The following is a 17,964-nucleotide window of genomic DNA, read 5'->3' on the forward strand; positions in this document are numbered from 1 at the left end:
TACAACAGACAGAAACCAAAAAAAAAACAAAAAAAAAAAACACTCGTCAATTATTTTAGTGATATTTATAATTGGTACATAGGCATTAACAATTTGCAAGAATTATATATTATAATTAAAATATACATAGAATTTACAATAGAAACTCATGCTCGATTTGTACATAAGCGAAACAGAACAATTTATTGCAATAGAAAAACTCAAACAAACAAACAAACAGCCAGGCAGGATCAGAATTTTTTAAACGTAGAGAAGCTTAAACGTAGGTTTTTCCTTTTTGAATTTTGATATCAATTGCTTTTTGTTGTTCAGCGTTATTCACACAGCAAAGAGAGCCCAGAGAGCAGCCGTACACACAAGCAACATTTAATTTAGTCATAGAGTAAAACGACAATAAATCGATTGAGGCGTATTTTTTTTATTATAAACGCTATCTGTGGCAGGGGCCAGAGCTTGAAACCAAACCACATAACAACGCCATACAATAGAACTTACGTTGCAGTTTGAAATCCAACCCAACTCAGCCCAACCAGAAGATTTTTGTGCAGTCCAAATCCACAACTAGGAACCAATTAAATTACCACAGCAACAAGAGTAAATTAAACAGTCCTATGCATTTAAAATAAAAACAATTTATATAGCTCATAGCGCGTAGCACCGCAGTGCAGTAGACCGTAACGGGTCCGAAACAACAGTTACAGGCAACACATAATAACCTTACTAACTTTAATAGATATGTATATAATTCAAATAGTTAGCAGTACCATATACAGCTGGTTTGATTAGACATGCCTTAAAAATAAAAATAAAATGAATACACGATTTTATTTGTTGTACAATTAACGTGTTGAGGTTCAAAATAAAGTTAACGTTTCATACATACACAAAAAAGAAAAACAAAAACAAACCAAATTATATTTAAAAAAAAGCGCGTATATAATAAAATAGCAAATAGGCAAAGCGTTTATAGCAAATTGTTTAACATGCTCTGAGAACAATGTCAATTATTTATCATTTGCCGTTACTACAAGACAAGTCAAGTCGAAGTTTTTTGATATATTAGCGTACGCGTTTTAGGTCGGTCCTAAACATAATCAAATATTTAAAAATTATATATTACTACCAAAGCTAGGCTCAAGTCAAAGGCTGCAAATCAAATCAATGGCTTATAAATGATAAATGACAAAAACTCTTTTTGGTGTAATCAAAATTTCATTTACATTAGCATTAAATTATTGCTTAATTTGCATAAATTTATGGTTTCAGCTGTTAGTTGAATATAATTGAACACGTTGGCCATTAAATTGATTTGATTTGAGCCGCCGCCGCCACGCTCAAAGGCAGGCGCATGTTATTTGTTGGCCAAAACAATTGGCGAAAACTTCTCATTTATAAATCATATACCTATGTATGTAGTCGCATATTAAACCGAATCATATCAAATCAAGCTACAAAAACAAAAACAAATGAAAAGCAAAGCGATTAACAAGGAAAAGTGAGGGGGGAAACTCTAAAGAAATTTGCAAATTTGAATATTTACTCTCGGGTACAAATAATAATACATACAGTAAATATATTCGTTTATACAATATTTACTGTCTAAATATAATATATAACAATTATACTTATACTACTTACTTATACGTATACTTATCAAAAGTCAAAAATTTATTAACAGCAGTCGACAAACCAATTTTAAAAACTCAACATTGTACCACTGTGCAAGAAACGATTCAAAGTACCAAAGAAACAGAAAAACGAAAATTAAGAGGTAGCAAGCAAATCGCGCAGCGCAAATAAATAAACCAATTGATTTTTGTTTTTAGTTACGAATTGTATATAAGTATAGCATATACATATATTCTGAACAGAACTTACCTATTATAATAGTGAATAATTCCATTCGGTTTTTAGATCTTTTAGGTTTTTGTTAAATTTAATAACATTTATATATTCGTATGTTAATAAAAACAATTTCTGACTACAAAGTATATTCAGCAGTACATTCCATAAATGCAATGGGTAGGTTTTAATTTTGCTTCTGGTACAGCTGCAGCAGCGCATCCAGCTTCTCCTCAATCTGCTGCAGACGTCGCTCCGTGAACTGTTCCCGCTTGCGTCGCGCTTCAGCGCAGCATTTCTGATCGATGAGCGCCAGCGCCAGCTTGACCGTGCGGCTGTCAATGGTGGAGCACTTGCCGGCGAAGTAGGAACAGCAGCAAGACATAAACTTAAGTGGCGGATCGAGCAGCTTCTTTTGCTGCTCCGCTGCAGCATTTGTAGCCAGTGGCTTAAAGCTGGCCTTCGACTTGCCCGCGTCATTGCCGAGCTCTTTAAGCTCGTAGACGTCTGTGAAAGGTATGAGCACCTTGTTGCCATCATTGGGCAGTATAGAGATCTGACGCACAGGCAAACAGTTGGGATAAATGTTGAGCAGACGCTGGCATATAGTGCGAAAGGGCTCGCTGTTCACGATGAGACCAATGCGTCCAGCGCGTCCAGTCAGCACCTGCTCATAGCGCAGCAAAGTGTATGTGCGGCAAATGGCGCCATTGAGCTCCGCCTGCGCCTTAATAGCCTGTCAAGCAATAAATAATGTAAGCTTGGAGTGCAAACGCTATAAACTGGCGACTTACCTGCGTATCGGAGACAGCCAAGCCGTTCAACAGATTGAACAGCACAATGGTCATGAAGAATACAAAAAGCAAAAAGATGAAGTAAGTAAAGTAGCTGTCGAACTTAATGTCACCAGCATCGAACTCGCCCGTCAACATGACAATTGTTTTAATCAGCGCCTCAATGGGCACCGAGAACGTATTGAAGCGTCCATCCTCAGATTTTTGCTCTTTGCCTGGGTTACTGCCAGGCACCTGCTCCTGTGGCTTGCCGAACAGTATATAGAAGCAAAGCGTAAATGTAACCACAAATATGGAGTAGAGGCCAAAGCACTTGATGAAACTGCTGCACACAGAGCGCAGCATCAACATGTGCGTCGATATGGACTGCACCGGCAGCGAGCCAACCAGCAGACAAAACTCCACAGAAACCAGCAGAATAGTGAACACCGCCAGCACGCGTTGCGTCTCCTTGTCGTAGCTGCTCTCAATTACTGTCAAAATGGAGAGCACAATAAGCGCCAGCTCCATGATGTTGGTAACAGAGCGAAAGTAACGCCAGCTGGACATGATTAGCTGCAGAGCCTCGCGTAGTATCAAATAGATAATGCCAATTAGCGAGCAGAGTCCAAAGAGTGCAGTCAGCGCTTTGTATTCGCTCTCATGGAACTTCAGCAGCGTATGCGTAATAATTGAAACAGTGAAGAACGTATAGAACAAAAAGTTCAGATAGAATATAACCGAGAGGCGATGCCATTTGAGAAACAAAAAGCTGGAGATTAGCGGATGCTGTAGCAAATGTCGCAGCTCCTTTGACTCCGCTATATAAGCAATGGGCGTCATTTCGTCCAGCAGCTGCTGCTTTGGGCTCGCCTTGCGTGGCGACTGCTGCTCCGCATGCTCACGGCGCATCAGATTCATATAGTTGATGATAATCTCAAAGTCCTGCACGCCCGGCTTTTGCGCATTCGTTGTGATGCAGGCATCGAAATGCTGCTCCAGCAGCTCCGGCGTCATATGCTGTATGGGCAGCTCCTTAAAGCTGCTGACGCCGCCTATGTAAGCGCCATGGCGCAGCAGCGTCTGCACTGCCTGCTCGTTGCGATACTTGACCGCATAGTAGAGCGGCACTTGGCCGCTGGCATCCTGCGCATTAATGTCCACATGCTCGCTGGCCAGCAGCAGCTCAAAGCAGCGCTGATGATCACAGTAATGATCCAGTGGCGGCTCCTCCAGTCGACTAATAACAGCGTGCAGCAGCGAGCAGCGCGCTGCAAGCTTCAGCTCTGGATGTTGCAGCAGCTGCTGCAGCGCATGCCAGTTGCCCCAAATGACAGCCAGCTCAACGGGAGTAGCTGCACCGCTGGCGCAGCTGTTGATGTTGAGTCCGGTGTTGAGCAGCGCATCGAAGGCACGATGCTTGCCCAGCTTGATGCTCTCATGCAGCAGCGGCTGGTACTGCTCCTGCATAACATTGCGCAGATTGTCCTTGTTGCTGTTGTTCAGCTGATGCTCCGCCAGCAGCTGCTCAAACTGTGACTCGTCGCCGTCGCGCAAGTAACGCAGCAAACGCTCCGCATCGATTTCGCCACTTGATTCTCGTTGCGCTGGCAGCTGCAGCTCCGGATACTGTGCCTGCAACAATTGTCGCACCTGCCCATTGCGATAGCTGTCTATGTCCAGCTGCGGCTGCGCTAGAAATAGCTGCACTAGCTCCAGCTTGGCATCGCTGATTTTATTGTTCTTAAGCACATGATGCAGTGGCGTCATCTCGCGCTGATCCACAGCATTGGGCGAGGCGCCATACGCTAGCAGCAGCCGCATGCATTCGCGCACTTGGCCGGCATTGTCCGCTGTCAGATTGTTGGCCAGTGAGTTGAGCGCTGTCAGCTGGCCATACTTGCGATCCACTTGCACATTTGGCTGGCTCAGCAGCGCAGCCAGATTGCTCGCATCTCTAGAGTCAGCAGCATAGCTTATAGCTGCCTTGTTGTGCTTGTGATTAATCTGTCAAGGCGTAACATGAGTTTATATATATTTTAAAATATATAAAATTACTTACATGATTGACATTGCAGCCGCGGCTAAGACATGCTCTAATGAACTCGCCGCATCCTGGCGTGGCTAGCGCCTTCTCATAGATGCACAGCTGCTGCTCATCCGGCAGTGTGGGTTGCGCGCCTGCATCCAGCGCTGTTTGAAATTCTCGTAAGTCTCGTTTGGCCAAAGCTGCACCCAATTGCGCCTGTGGATCCAAAAAGCCGCAACCGCCCAAGTCCATGTTCTCACTGCAAACAGTAAGCAATAAACAAACCATTGATTAGTTTTATATCTATGTGTGCATAACTGTGTTTGCTATAACAATGATTCACTGAAGTCTTCCTATGGGAACACAAACAAATGCTGATACGACGCGTAACTTGAGTATGTGGTACATGCCGTTGATATTACGCATACGTTAAACAAGATAAGTAAACAGCAGTCGACTATAGTTGTTGCTTTTGTGATAATTGCAACTTATTTAATACAATTATGTTCATCTTATATATAAAATAAAATTCTATTGTTAGCAACAAAACTTAAATCTTTGTCTTTTAACTTTAGAACAGTCAACCAATCATAATCAGTTTGCATAGCTTTGCTTTGTAATTTCTGTTGAAGCTCCCGCATTGTTTAATTTGTAAGTCGCACTTGCGAGTTTAAGTTCTTTTCGCAGCTTGAAATCATGCCCATATATATAATTATATATATACATGGACGTAGCTAGGACTTACTGACTGCCCCCATTACCATATCGCTTAGTTTTATTTAATTCAAATTGAGCATTAACATTCAAAATGAAATGAAAGATATGCAACATAGCAATGAAAAAAGATTTGAAGTTATAAGCAAAATTGAAGCTTTCTTGCTGCTGTCTTTTCAGACTGCTAACCCTCTAGCCGACATTCTAGCTACGCCTATGTTCATTTTGGTAAAAATAACAAAGCCAAGTTTAGTTTAGTTTATGTAGAGTGGTGGGTCGAGTGCTTGACAAACGCTTTACGCTACGTTGATTTTCACAAGCTGCCCACATAACAAAGTTTTGGGCCAAGTGACGCTGGTCAGCAGCTAAAGAGCTGGAAGCTGCTCTACGGGTTTACAATGCCAGCCAATGCCAAAACATAACAATGAAGTAAGTCATCATGGCGTACATGTTTCTAATCTACGCTGCGGTAATTAAAGAAAGCGTCTTTAAGTGGTTTTTGTGGTACCATGTAGCTGTGCTTAAATTATTAAATTATAACAGACATAACTGGGGCTTCAATTGTGGTCTGCGGTGTGTGTGTGTGTGTGTGTGGGTGTGGCCACTTGACCTTGTTGAACTTTTGCTGGAGCAGCCACTGCGCAGCTGACTGGCTGGTAGTCTGCTTTCAGATTTAACAATCATAAGAATAATCATAAAATAATCGACATATCAATAACAATTAGCAATCAATTTGCTGCGCTATACGCTTTAAGTTTTTAGCAACGGCTTACAGACAGACTGTGTTTAACATTTTTTGTAGGCGGCTTCTTTTGTTGAAGACTTGAAACACAACAAAATGTGCGCCTGTCTATTTGGCTGACTTGAAATGTGTGAGAAATCGTCTAATCACACATGGGGCATCTATCGACTTGGGCTAATTTGAATAATGTACACAGCTGCTGTGTGTGCGAACCCAAGAAACTTAATAAATGCCAAAATAACAAAACAACAAAACATGTGCTAAGGCTGAGAAGCTAAAGGCCAAGCTGCTGTCGTAGCCTGTGGCTTAGATCAATTGGTAATCAGCGAACATTTAATAAGTAGCTGCCAGCATTTGATAGCTTTTACAAATTGTTTAATGTAAATGCCGATACAGCAAGCCCTCCTCCTCCTCACACCTTAAGCACAAGACGCACAATCACCTTTATTAATTGGCCAAAGTTTTGTATTTGCTGTGCGTAAATATTTGAGTTGACTCAAGCTTAAGTATTTACCAAAGCTTAGTTGCTAACAAACAAACGCATTGTCAAGATTCTTAGGCATGGCGTAATTTAAAATCTACTGAACTGCAGTATCCGCTGTATAGCAAACCCGTTGATCAGGTTTCAGCTTTGCCTGTTGCAAGTTGCAAGTCGAGATACTGGCTAATTGCCACACTTCAAGGAAGTTTTGCGCAATCTTAAACTGAGCTCATGGCATGTTTATTGCTTGCAGCGCATTAAACTTTATGTTTGTCAGCACTTTTTTTTTTTAGTTTTTTTGGACAGTTGTGTTTCAGCATGTTACGTGACCTGCTTAAAGGCGTGACAGAAATTTTGTTGTACAGCATCGTGATCGTCGGCTAGGCGTAGTGGGAGCTAGAGCCAAACGATCTGCTTTATAGGTTTGTTTATATAAAGTTTATTGCACGCTGCGCTTTTGTTTACTTAACACTTTTTGCACTTTCAGCAGTATTTTGTTTGCTTAGCATATTAAAATTAACAGCGAAGGCATTTTTATGAGCTAATAAACAAGCTGCGCATTAAAGGGTCGCACTACTGTTGCCGGCTTGGATATCTTTTGTCAACATTGAAACGTCATAATTAAGACAGATGTGCCCATGGAGGCTCTTCAAAGCTACGCTGGCGTGACATGACTTCATGTCAGAGCATCCGCCGAAAAAAAGTTTCATTTAAACAGCAGCAAAAAACACGAGGAAACACAATATAGATGCTCAAACACACAAACACGCACACATGCATACATATAAACTAAAGAGTATATACTTTTTTTTTGTATAAACATTGCTATATACAGTGCACTTAATAAACAATTGGCTGGCCTACATGTGTACGCAATGATTAGAATAACAAAAGCGTGCACAGCGGGGAGGGGGAGGCGGCTGAGTTACGACACTGGCGTGCTCTTTCAATAATTTGAAATAATTAAATTAGACAGACACTTTGTTAATTAAATGCTACATTAGATCACTGACAATATATCTATATATATAGATATATATTTTTGCAAAGGGTGTTGGAATTTAATAAACAAACCAATCAAAGGCACGCTGACGTATGAGCAATTAGCATGCATTGTATGTATGCCAAAGACCCTGTTTGACTACGCCACTGCCAACTATGGGGCGGAGTCAAGCAGAAGCAAAGCTAAATAGCTTAATAAAATAAAGTTTAAGCGTCCCTTAATTGAGCGCAGTCGCGGCGGAAATGTGTGCTGCCTTTTATTAATGCAAATGTTGCACTAGTTTGTTCAAAATCTCTTTGTAGTTTTCTTTAATTTTTGTATATTTAAGTTAGCAGTGGGCGCTAGTTGCCTTTTAAGGTCACAACAAGTGTCTGCTCGCTGCTGCTGCCCACTTGAAAAACTGTTATTCTTGTATGATGTCACTGTTCTTTAATTTTAAATTTAAAGAAATGCAATTAATCATTTAAATTTGTTAATTAATTGAGCTGAAACGTCATCAGCACAAATCATATTTATTTTTATTATGGCATGCAATTTTTATTATTGCTCCAGGCATCGTATTCTGCAGTTTTTTAACCTTGATGTGTTTATTACTTTAAAACGTGTTTCTTGTTGCTGTTTTCCTGTACTAGTTGTTGTTGTTGTTTTGATTGCTTGTGTAGGTTGTAAGCGCTGATCTTTAGTCATTTAAACATTTCTGCATTACACGCCGCATGATTCACTTTTACTCTTACTAATATAACAAGCTGCGCTTTAGGCTAAGACTCATCAATGTTGGTCAAGATGAATCTGCGTTGGCAGCACTTAATTTACATAATTTATATTATGACTCATTAATGTAAATTTCAAAAATAACACTTCATTTGGTACATACAATTTTCCAAAAATTTATTGATTCGAACAAGCGCGTTAAGCAAAATGGCGAATTATTCGCGCATTCACTTGATACCGACGACGACTGCAATCGGTTGATATCCAAAGTAAACTGATCGCCGCCACTCGAGCTGCCTGCTTATATATCTCTTCCAATTCCTCAAAATAGGCTAACAAAAACATGTTGGTAACTGTTGTTTTTTGTTGCATACACACAGGCGCCGCAATAATTCAATGCATAATGAGTAAAGAATGGCAAAGTAGCTGCGGATTTTTAGGCTTAAATTCAATTGAAGCAACAATTGTTGTTACTTGATTTTCCCACTATAAATGGAATTAAGTAGTTAATTAAGTAGTTGAAAACAAACTTGTTTACAAATCGTATATAAAAGCTTTATACAAATATAAACTGACTACTAATAGCTGCCAATTGCAAAATGCAAAAATATGTTATTTAATAAACTTAGTTAGGTCCCCAGGATATGACATCAAATGCGACACCCTTCATACCCTGGGCATCAATTTCATGGCTGGACAATGTGCTAATAATGCTGGCCATGTTGTGCGATTTCTGCAATAAACAAATGATTAATAACAGCAACGTGTTGCATTAACAATACTTACCATGGCAGCTTCCACCATCGGCTTGAACTGCTGGCTGCGTAGGGCCTCATAGAACTTGGGAAACACAACTCCAGACTTACGCTTCTCATTGATGAGAGCCACAAAGCGATCGCGTGGTAAATGTGTGAGCAGCTCCTGAGCGAAGCTAACAAAGCTGTGCAGCTGGAAAGGACGCACTGTAGTCTGGCCACGCTGATGCAAGTGCAGCAAAACAATGACCACATCCTGCTCGCTGCTATGTGCATTAGCCTGATAGCTATAAGTCTGCTGCTTGTCCAATGTTTGTTCTATATTATGCAATTGCAAACTGGGAGTTGCTAGGGCACTGTCGTTGAGATGCAAATAGTTTATAATCTCTATAGCTTCAGGCACTTGCTCTATGCGTTTCAGCAGTTGCTGAAAACCACCGCCACTCAGAAAATTAATTGCCTTGATAAAGCCGCGATCAAACATGTGCTTGGCAAACACTTCATCAATCGCCACTTTGGGTATAAGGTCTAGAAAATCCTTCAAGTCTTTTTGCAGCTCTGGCGAATACTTGACAGCACTCGAGGCAGTTTGCTTGCGATGCAATTTGATCCACTGTGTTTTACTGTACGTGCCATGGCAAAGCAGTAAACAAAACAAAAACACTAATACAGACTTGCGCATTTCTTCTACACAGCAAGGCGACTATAAACAGACTGATTGGAAATGAGATTAGCCACTGAGCGCAGTTGTGCTCAGTTTAGCCAGCGGCGTAGTTACAAAGTGTTATGGGGAGAGCAATTGAGCAACGCCTGTTAACAACGCCGCTGCTTACCGCCTTATCAGCTGAGCGTCGCTGCTTGTTTAATTTGCTTTGTGCTGCGTTTTTCGTGTTGTATTTGTTATTTACAGCATATTTGCACAGGCAGTTGCTTAGACATAAATAAATAAATAAATATTTAAGTTGAAGAACTGTACAATGATTTATTTACGAAATAGTATGTTGCTTAAGCTAGTTCAAGCTATCAATATACATGTATTTATTGCTAAGCTGAGACTAAACATAATGATTGCACATTTCCGGCCCAAAGACTGCTAATATTTATCACAATTCGCAACGCTTTAGCTAAGAGTTGCGATGCAAGCTAAAACTAAAAGCCCTAAGACAACAACTAAAACTAAAGCAAAGGCAAACGCCAAAGAGCGCACGCACTTTAAGAGAGCGCGCGCATTTTAAGAGCGCTGCCTCTTTGTTGACTTAAAACTAACTTAAGCTGATTGGAGATTGCACCTTGTGGTTTGGCAAGTATTGTAAAAAGTATTGCACTTGTTATTGCAGCTTAAAGTCTTTGCTTTAGGAGTAACTAATAACTAAAAACTATTGCACATTGCCCTAATTAAAAACTAACTTTTGCGTATCATTTTGTAGAGCACCGAGTGCGTTTCAATGCTCTCAGCGCCCGATTCCCACATGTCTTCGGCATTGGTTTCCTCATCCGAGGAGCCACAGCAAGTGCTATGTCCACGTCGCTGCTCATCCTCGGAGGAGTAAGAGGACATGGTGGTGCTGCTGCCACGCACATTGGTCTGCGAGCGCGTCAACGTTTTGTCCGACTCGGCATCGCTGGGCTCCTCACCGGGATTAGCTGCTGGCCTGCTGCCTGGCGCTACCATATGCTCCAGATCCTCAAAGCCAGCGGCATCCAGTTCCAAGCGACTGGCATGTCCGCTCTCCTCCTCATTGTCCTCTATGGTGTCCACACGTATAACCTGCCCACGTCCGGACATCATCTTGAAATTGTAGCGATCGTAAACGCTGCGCTTGTACAGCTCCGTGGAGTCAGTGCTCATGTAGCCGCTGTCCAGCTGTCCAAAGCGCTGCTCATAGTAGTTCTGGCTTGCAGGTGCTCCAGTGTTAGTCGCTGCCTCATCTATAATGCCATCATCCAAATAACCAGCTGGCGTCTTGCTGCCATAAGTGGGCGCTGGACTTTGGCTGGGACTGAATTTGTTTGCCGCCATTGTGACAAACTTGCGCCATGCATTCTTCAAATCCTTGGCCTTCTTGGCGCGATCCTTCAAACCTATGGCTATTTGCATGCCAGCCGTAAGCTGGGCAGGCTCAATTTCACAGCGGTAAACAGTTTGCACATTGCTGGCATTGGCTGCATTGCTGCTGCCGCTGCTGCTGGCGGCGCGTTGCGGATAGGCAATGCCCACGGGCACGCCTGCATTGCGATAAAGCTCCTTGGCGCGCTCCGACAGCTGCCCGCTGCTGCGATTGGAGCGTGAGCTAATGGACAAAGCATCAAACTGCACAATGTCCAGCTCTTTGATAGACTTGGCATTGTTGTTGTTGTTATTGTTGTTGTTGCGCTCATTGTCGTCGCTTAGCTGCTTGGCCGGCTGCTCTTCTTGTGGCTGCTGCTGCGATTTGCGTCGATTGAGGTACTTGGTTAGGCTGTAGTCATTGCGCAGATTGTTGATCTTTTTGCCATAGACATCATCGATGTTTAGCTCAGCGTGCAGTTCCTTGCTCTTGGACTTGTGGCTGCTCTTGCTGGGCTCTGTGTTGGCGGATATAACGCTGGACATGGTGTCAAACTCAGAGTTGGAGTTGGCAACAGTTTCAGACACACCAGTAAGCTCGGTTATCTCGCTATGCAGGCTATAACTGTCCTCATCCTGCGGCGCTGCAGCTGGCGGCGTGCAGACTGCTGCTACTGCTGGTGGCGGCGGCGGCGGCAGCGGCCGCTTGGGTTGTGGCGGACAGTAATGTGGCTTGCTCTTGGGCGGTGGTGTAGGCGGATTGTCGCGTTGCTCGCTAGCTTTGGGTGTATTAATGGTTATAGTAGTCTTGTTGCTTTCGGCTATGGAGAATGTGGGTGAAGACTGCATGCCGCGCTGCCGCCGCGAGTGCTTGGCTTCCAGCGTAAGCAGACGACCTTCCTCTGCGCTGTTGGGCTTGACGCTGCTCTGTTGCTGCTCCGACTGGCAGTTATCCTGCACAGCTAGTGGTGACTCGTAGATCTCGCGCAGATTGCGAAAGGAGCTGCTGGCGCGCAGAATAAACGAAGCTGTGCGTGGTTTGCTGGCGCCCAGGTTCTCTGGCTGGCGTCCCAGCTCTGGCAGCGAGTTCATTTGATTGTAATCCGCATCCAGCTGCTGGCTGCTCAGCAGTTGTTTGTCCCATTGATTAATGTCGCAGAAGCTCTGCTTCTTGGGCTTGCGATCCAGCGTATCTGGCTCAAACTGATCGCTGTCCGTGCGCTCCAGATCGGAGGGCGGCTCATGCTCCACTTCAATGGTCATGCTGCCGCGAAAGGGCGTGTCGTACTTAATGCGTGCCGCTGTCTGTTTATGCCGCTGCGCCTGCTGCAGATGCTGCTGCGGCGCCTTGCCGGAAAAACGCTTCTTCTGGTCGCCCTCCTTGCGCATGCCATGCAAGCGATCATAGACTGTATGGCTGATTTCCATTTCCTCCTCCAGCGGCAGCGCAGTGCTCAGACTGGGACTTAGCTGCGAGCTAACATCCGACGAGGGCGAGCTGGAGGAGTGTGAGCTCTTGCGCTTGCTGGGCTCCAGGCGCTCCAGACTGTCTGTCTCATAGTCCACGATCAAATATTGCGGCGACTTGCGGCGATAAATGGGCGAATCCGGCTGGAATTGCTTCAGGGATTTGCGACTCAGTGAGCTGTAGTCTGGCGTGGGCACGCTGGGTATGCTGCTCTGTGTGCTGCTGTAAATCTCCTTGATCTTCTTCTCAATGGTGCTGTCGTAGTCGGGCGTGGGTATATGCGCTGCATACTCGCGCTTCAGCGAATCGTAGAGCATATCCGAGGGGCGCATGTTGCGCAGCATGTTGTAGTGCTGGCGATCGTAGGAGGTGAGCGAGTTGGGCGTGGAGTTGGCGGCAGCAAACTGCTCCAGCACTTCACTGCGTTTGCGCAGCGATTTGGAGCGACTGGAGGCGCTGCGCATGGAGCCGGCGGGTGAATCCGCTAGCATAAACTTGGGATTGTTGTAGATCTCGCCGCCCGTTTCCGCAAAGCCATAGACATTGGCCTTGGCGGAGACTGTGGCCTTGTAGCTGGCATAGCTTTCATAAGCAGGCGGTGTCTGTGGCTTCAGCAGCTGTGGACTGCGCTTGGGCTCATCTGGTGACTGCTTTTGATTAGGCGGCGGCGGTGGTCGCTCCTTGGGCGCAGAGATTTTGTTGCCAGCTGCAGGCTTCTTGTTGGGCGCGGCCTTCGGTGTAGTCTCCGTATTGGGCACGCTTTGTAGCCACTGCTCGATGCTGTTGCGCTTGTCGCCCAGACACTTGGTCTGCATATTCTGCTGCAGCGGCACATTATAGCGCGGCGAGCTGCCAGCGGAGGCGGTGGCCGTGGGTGAGCCACTTGCTTCAACGGGCGCCTCCTCTGGTATTATATTGAGCGATGGCTGATAGCGCTTGGTGGCCATTTTGTACTTGGCTATGGCAATCACCTCGCGTATCTTTTGCAGAAACTCAATGGCAGCTTGTGGCGGCTCCTGGCAAAACAAAGCAAGCAAATTGCTAGAAATATATATCAAAGGATATAGGTTAAGCGCACTTACCGCTAGCAGATGTGGCTCAAAGTAGGCAGGATTGAAGTAAAGCTTCTTGCGCACATTGCCATTGACCATGGCGCGCAGATTCTCCAGCTTTTCCTCGCTCATTAGATCCTCAATAACGGCAACATTCTCTGTAGGCAGGCATTCGTTCTCGGATAGAAAATCCTCAGACTCGCTGCTGGCTGCGCTGTTCTTTTCCGGCTTGGGCGACTTGTTGGTCAAGTTCAGCTGTGGATGCACCAGAACCGAAACGGATGTCTGCGATATAATCAAATCAAATGCTACAGCAAGTTGCTAGCTTACACACACTTACCTTAAGCTGCTCCTCCAGCTCGCACTCCGAATTGGAGTTGGATATATCGCTGGCAAAGCCAGAGTTGAGTTCACGCTCGCTGAGCTGCGGAAAATGCTGCAGCAGCGGATTGTTCTTAACAATGCCCATATCATCCTTGAGACTTGCCAAGCTAGCGCGCGCATTGGCTTCATTGGCGCTGCCCAGACCCATGCTGTTGGCGGAGTAAACGCTGCCCACGCGACTAAAGGGCGCACCATATGTAACCTGATCGTTCTTCGGATAGTTGATTTCATTGGCCAGATTGTCCAGCGAGTGACGCGAGCTGTGGCGACCGCGACTCTTGCGCTTCTTCATGTACAAATAGAGAAACACAGAGGCCACATAGATGAGGCCCAGCAGCAAGCTGCAGATGCCAATGACCACATACTCGCGCATGCTCATGCCATCCGAGGTGGAGGCCAGCGTTGTGGAGTTGGCTGGCTGAAAGAACACCTCCGGCACGTCTGTAAGTAGATTATGAACTAGCAGAGCTTAGTAGAGCAGCAAGGACTAGCATGGGGTATGCTTCACTTACTATGCGAGTACTTGACGGGACTGCCATTGACGCGAAAGGCTACGCAGGGTGAGTGCACGTTCTTGGGCGTCATTAAATGATCTGCATGGGATTCATTGATTTAAAATTTAAACAAAAAAGTAGCGCAACTTTTAACTTACCCTTCTGACTGGCATTGAGTGGCACAGTCATGTCCCGACACACCAAGTGCACTACAATGAGACGTCCTTGCATTTTCTGGCGCAGCTCCGTCTCGCCCAGCCACTGCAGAAAGCTGCGTCCCTCATCGCGAAACATACGAAACGGATAATCCGTATCAATCGGATTACGCAAATCCGACCAGCCATTGGAGCTCAAATACTGCGCACCTGTCACAGCACACACAGGTGTGTGTATATCTAAAATTCCACAAGTTTCATAAGCATTATTAGCCAAGACTTGGCGGCCAGCTTTTGTTTTGACTTACTGGGAAAACTGATTTCTCTGCTGGGGTAAATGATTTGGCCGCGTAGTGGCAAAAACACAAACGGTATTTTCTCCGACGATGAGCCGCTGACAAATGGCGATAGAGAGCATTCTGTAAAAAAAACAAAAACAGCGTACATAAGCTAAAAATCAACGCTACTACTGCTCTCGATTGAGAAAGTCGCGCGGTCAGCAGCAGCAGCAAAAAATAAACAAACGACAACAGCAGCAGCTGTTATGTTGTCGCTGCTGCAATGTTGATAACATCGATAGCAACACACAACAAAGACGCTTATCAATACGACAAGTCTTTTTGTTTGATTTTCGTTTTCCGCAACGCTCTTACTTTCAGTCTGATTGTTAGTCCCTCCAGCTGCTTGTTGTTATTGTATTTGGGCTAGCGAAAGTTGACGCCTTGCCTTTCATAAAGAAAAAGCATTGCCTCAACATTTGATTTGTTCAATAATAGCAAATTTTTGCCATATTACAGCGACACAAGTTAGAGTTCAGCCAAAGGTGTATTTAACTGTAATACCAGCAAAAGAAAGCTAAAGAAAATATACGCTACGCTTTATAATTTATAGCAGTGTTTGTTTAGCTGCAGCAACATTTGCCCTACAGCCATGTTGCCAGCAACATGTTGCTAGCGTGCTAACAAGTTGCTAGCTGCTGTTTGATTAGCCAAACATTTATTTAAATTGAATTTCTATGCGAAATTTAATGTTATTACGCTTGTTTACGAACGCACGTCTTTAATTTTTATTTTATTTTTAAGCGTAGCTGCGTTAACATGCCTAACAAATTCGTCTGTGCACACTGTGCTATTAATTTCCTCTTGGTCTGCGCTTAATACTTTAATGTATAAATAACAATTGTTATTCATTTTTGTGTTGCTAGCTTTTATTTATATATATTATACTTTTAAGTTGGACAGCGCATCAGCTTGACTCAACTTGCCTAACAAGTTTGACTTTGTTTACTTTGCTGCTAATTGTTATTACTTTCTTAAGCATTTTGGTTGCTCTGTTTGCTAGCTTATATTTTAGATTTATATTTTATTTTGCAGCAAAAGTTGAGCTGACTTGTTCAACAAATTTGTCTTTGCTTGCTTTGCTGCTTATTGTTATTACTTTTTTTTTATAATTTTGTCGCTGTGTTTGCGTCACGTTTCATTTTCATTCCTGTACAATTTTGTTATTATTATTACAGCATTTCTTTGGCGCTATGCACAAAAAGAAATAGTTGAGCAACCATTGTGATTTTGGCCGAAACCAATGCGCAGCAGCAGCAGCAGCAGCAGCAATAACAATGGACGGGCCACACTCACATGTGGGAAAAGTTCCCAGAGTTTGGACTGAGCTACCATGAAATGGAGCACACAGCGTTTTTAAAGCGAATTTGTGGCTGACTAATTATTTCGACTCGCAAATGCTTCCGCGACAATTTCTTTGCGGTCGACGTCGCATCAATTTGCACTTACCATGTACATCATCCACACAGATGCCCAAGTCCTCGCGATAGGCGCGCAAATATGGCAAGCAGCGGCAACTGCAGCTCTGCTCCTGCTCCAAGCTTGGCTGTCGCTGTTGCTGCTGCTGCAGTTGCATGCGGCGCGTCAGCAACTCCAAGCGAGAGCCGCCCATAGAGGCGGCGGCAGCGGCTGCTTGACCCAGTCCGTCAGCAGCTAGACAAAGCAAACACAAACAGATTATAAACATGAAGTGTGAGCAAACAAATTTGCATATTAATCGAGCAGTTACCGTTGGCATCGCTGGGCAAACGCGCCACAGCTGCGGTGCCGCTGGAAAGTCCAATGCAGGTGTCCGCGTTGCAAGCACCCAGACCTGATGATGAGTAGAGCACAAGTGAAAGGGGAGAGTGGGGGTTAGTAAACTGAGATTGACTTAAGCCGTCACAACAGCAGACGCCAAGGCTAAGAACTGGCTTTATCAGCTGCAATCGCTTAACTTGGGACTGTCTGTGTGTGTGCCTGTGTGTGTGTGTGTGTCAGCTAATAAGCTGGCCATACTGAAAATTAATGCTGCTGTCAACGCAGCGGTCGCTGGCCAACGCTGTCATGCCACACAGCTGCATTAGGCATGGGATTGAGGTTTCGTTTTTGACTTGGGTTTTGGTTTGGGAGCTTAAGCTTAAGCTTTGACTACTCACCACTTGTGTAGAAGATATCGCCATCGTGATGCCTTGTCAGATTGATTAGCTGTCCGTTAGACTGCTGCAGATCCTCTAACAGTAAATTCGCTGGCATTAAGTCCGCAAGTTGATTTCTCTTATTGTCATTGCTGTTGCTCGTACGTCGCTGCTTATTGCTCTTGTTGTTGTTATGCTCGTTGTTGTTGTTGTTGTATGTAACTGCTCTGCTTGCGGCCAAGGAGGTGGCGCCAATGACCTGTGACAGCGCGGGTGCTGCTGCTGTGGGCGTGGCAGTGCAGCAATGTAGCAGCAGCAGTGACAGCAGCAGCCAGAGCAGCTGATAGAGGAAATTGCCAATGTTGCTGGTGTGCCGCATCTTGACAAGAGCAACATTGCTAATGCATCTGCGTCTGCTGCTGCAAAATAAAACAAAACAAAAACAATAAAATACAAATAACAAGCGCAGTAGTAAATAAATACAAGCACACAATTTGCCGCTGGCAAAACGGAGAAAACGCGCTGGCTGCTAATTAAAACAAATTCAAAACGCAACAACGCGAAACACAAACAACTAACTAACTAACTGAACAACAAAAAAGTTGGAAACTACTATAAAGATTTCCCCACTGACTGTTGCCTGTCCACATATTAAGCTTTGGAGGTGACATTCTTTAAGCGGCCGTAATGAGGCACAAATTGTTGGCGTCCATTTTTGTAAATGGAGCAGCAACTTGCTACAAGCAGCGGCTGCAATTGTCGTTTGGTCAGCAGCAGCAGCGCCCAACTAACGGACAACATTTAAACAAATGTTGCAATTAAAACTCGTTCTCGCCAGCAAATCTACTAACTACTATAT

At 44.3% G+C, this 17,964-nt stretch overlaps 3 protein-coding genes across 3 annotated transcripts; all 3 read right to left on the reverse strand.

The window, feature by feature from the left end:
- Positions 1-1,625: 1,625 nt before the first annotated feature.
- Positions 1,626-8,549, reverse strand: LOC108597613 (transient receptor potential cation channel protein painless). The gene is made up of 4 exons (XM_017984251.1): positions 8,459-8,549; positions 4,678-4,903; positions 2,637-4,622; positions 1,626-2,578 (listed from the first exon to the last, which is right to left on the reverse strand). The coding sequence occupies exons 2-4, from the start codon at positions 4,894-4,896 to the stop codon at positions 2,030-2,032; spliced, it is 2,754 nt and encodes a 917-aa protein (XP_017839740.1). The 5' UTR covers positions 4,897-4,903; positions 8,459-8,549; the 3' UTR covers positions 1,626-2,029.
- A 305-nt stretch (positions 8,550-8,854) lies between these two features.
- LOC108595719 lies at positions 8,855-9,750 on the reverse strand. Its single transcript, XM_017981001.1, has 2 exons — positions 9,082-9,750; positions 8,855-9,028 (listed from the first exon to the last, which is right to left on the reverse strand). Exons 1-2 carry the CDS (start codon positions 9,730-9,732, stop codon positions 8,921-8,923), a joined length of 759 nt encoding a protein of 252 aa, XP_017836490.1. The 5' UTR covers positions 9,733-9,750; the 3' UTR covers positions 8,855-8,920.
- A 702-nt stretch (positions 9,751-10,452) lies between these two features.
- LOC108594758 lies at positions 10,453-17,223 on the reverse strand. The gene is made up of 9 exons (XM_017979897.1): positions 17,127-17,223; positions 16,712-16,801; positions 16,438-16,641; positions 14,959-15,069; positions 14,654-14,890; positions 14,514-14,594; positions 13,958-14,442; positions 13,648-13,902; positions 10,453-13,581 (listed from the first exon to the last, which is right to left on the reverse strand). The coding sequence occupies exons 1-9, from the start codon at positions 17,221-17,223 to the stop codon at positions 10,453-10,455; spliced, it is 4,689 nt and encodes a 1,562-aa protein (XP_017835386.1).
- Between the last annotated feature and the right edge of the window lie 741 nt (positions 17,224-17,964).

The sequence above is a fragment of the Drosophila busckii genome, chromosome 2R (genome assembly GCF_011750605.1).
Source record: "Drosophila busckii strain San Diego stock center, stock number 13000-0081.31 chromosome 2R, ASM1175060v1, whole genome shotgun sequence".
Lineage (NCBI taxonomy): Eukaryota > Metazoa > Arthropoda > Insecta > Diptera > Drosophilidae > Drosophila > Drosophila busckii.

Coding starts and splice junctions, on each gene's coding strand:
- LOC108594758 (XM_017979897.1), bottom strand. CDS start 17,223: ATGCCAGCGAATTTACTGTTAGAGGATCTGCAGCAGTCTAACGGACAG. Junction 13,903..13,957: donor AGCTGGAGGAGCAGCTTAAG/GTAAGTGTGTGT, acceptor ATTATATCGCAG/ACATCCGTTTCGGTTCTGGT. Junction 13,582..13,647: donor TTGAGCCACATCTGCTAGCG/GTAAGTGCGCTT, acceptor TTGTTTTGCCAG/GAGCCGCCACAAGCTGCCAT.
- LOC108597613 (XM_017984251.1), bottom strand. CDS start 4,896: ATGGACTTGGGCGGTTGCGGCTTTTTGGATCCACAGGCGCAATTGGGT. Junction 4,623..4,677: donor GCGGCTGCAATGTCAATCAT/GTAAGTAATTTT, acceptor ACGCCTTGACAG/ATTAATCACAAGCACAACAA. Junction 2,579..2,636: donor TGGCTGTCTCCGATACGCAG/GTAAGTCGCCAG, acceptor ATTGCTTGACAG/GCTATTAAGGCGCAGGCGGA.
- LOC108595719 (XM_017981001.1), bottom strand. CDS start 9,732: ATGCGCAAGTCTGTATTAGTGTTTTTGTTTTGTTTACTGCTTTGCCAT. Junction 9,029..9,081: donor CGATGGTGGAAGCTGCCATG/GTAAGTATTGTT, acceptor TGTTTATTGCAG/AAATCGCACAACATGGCCAG.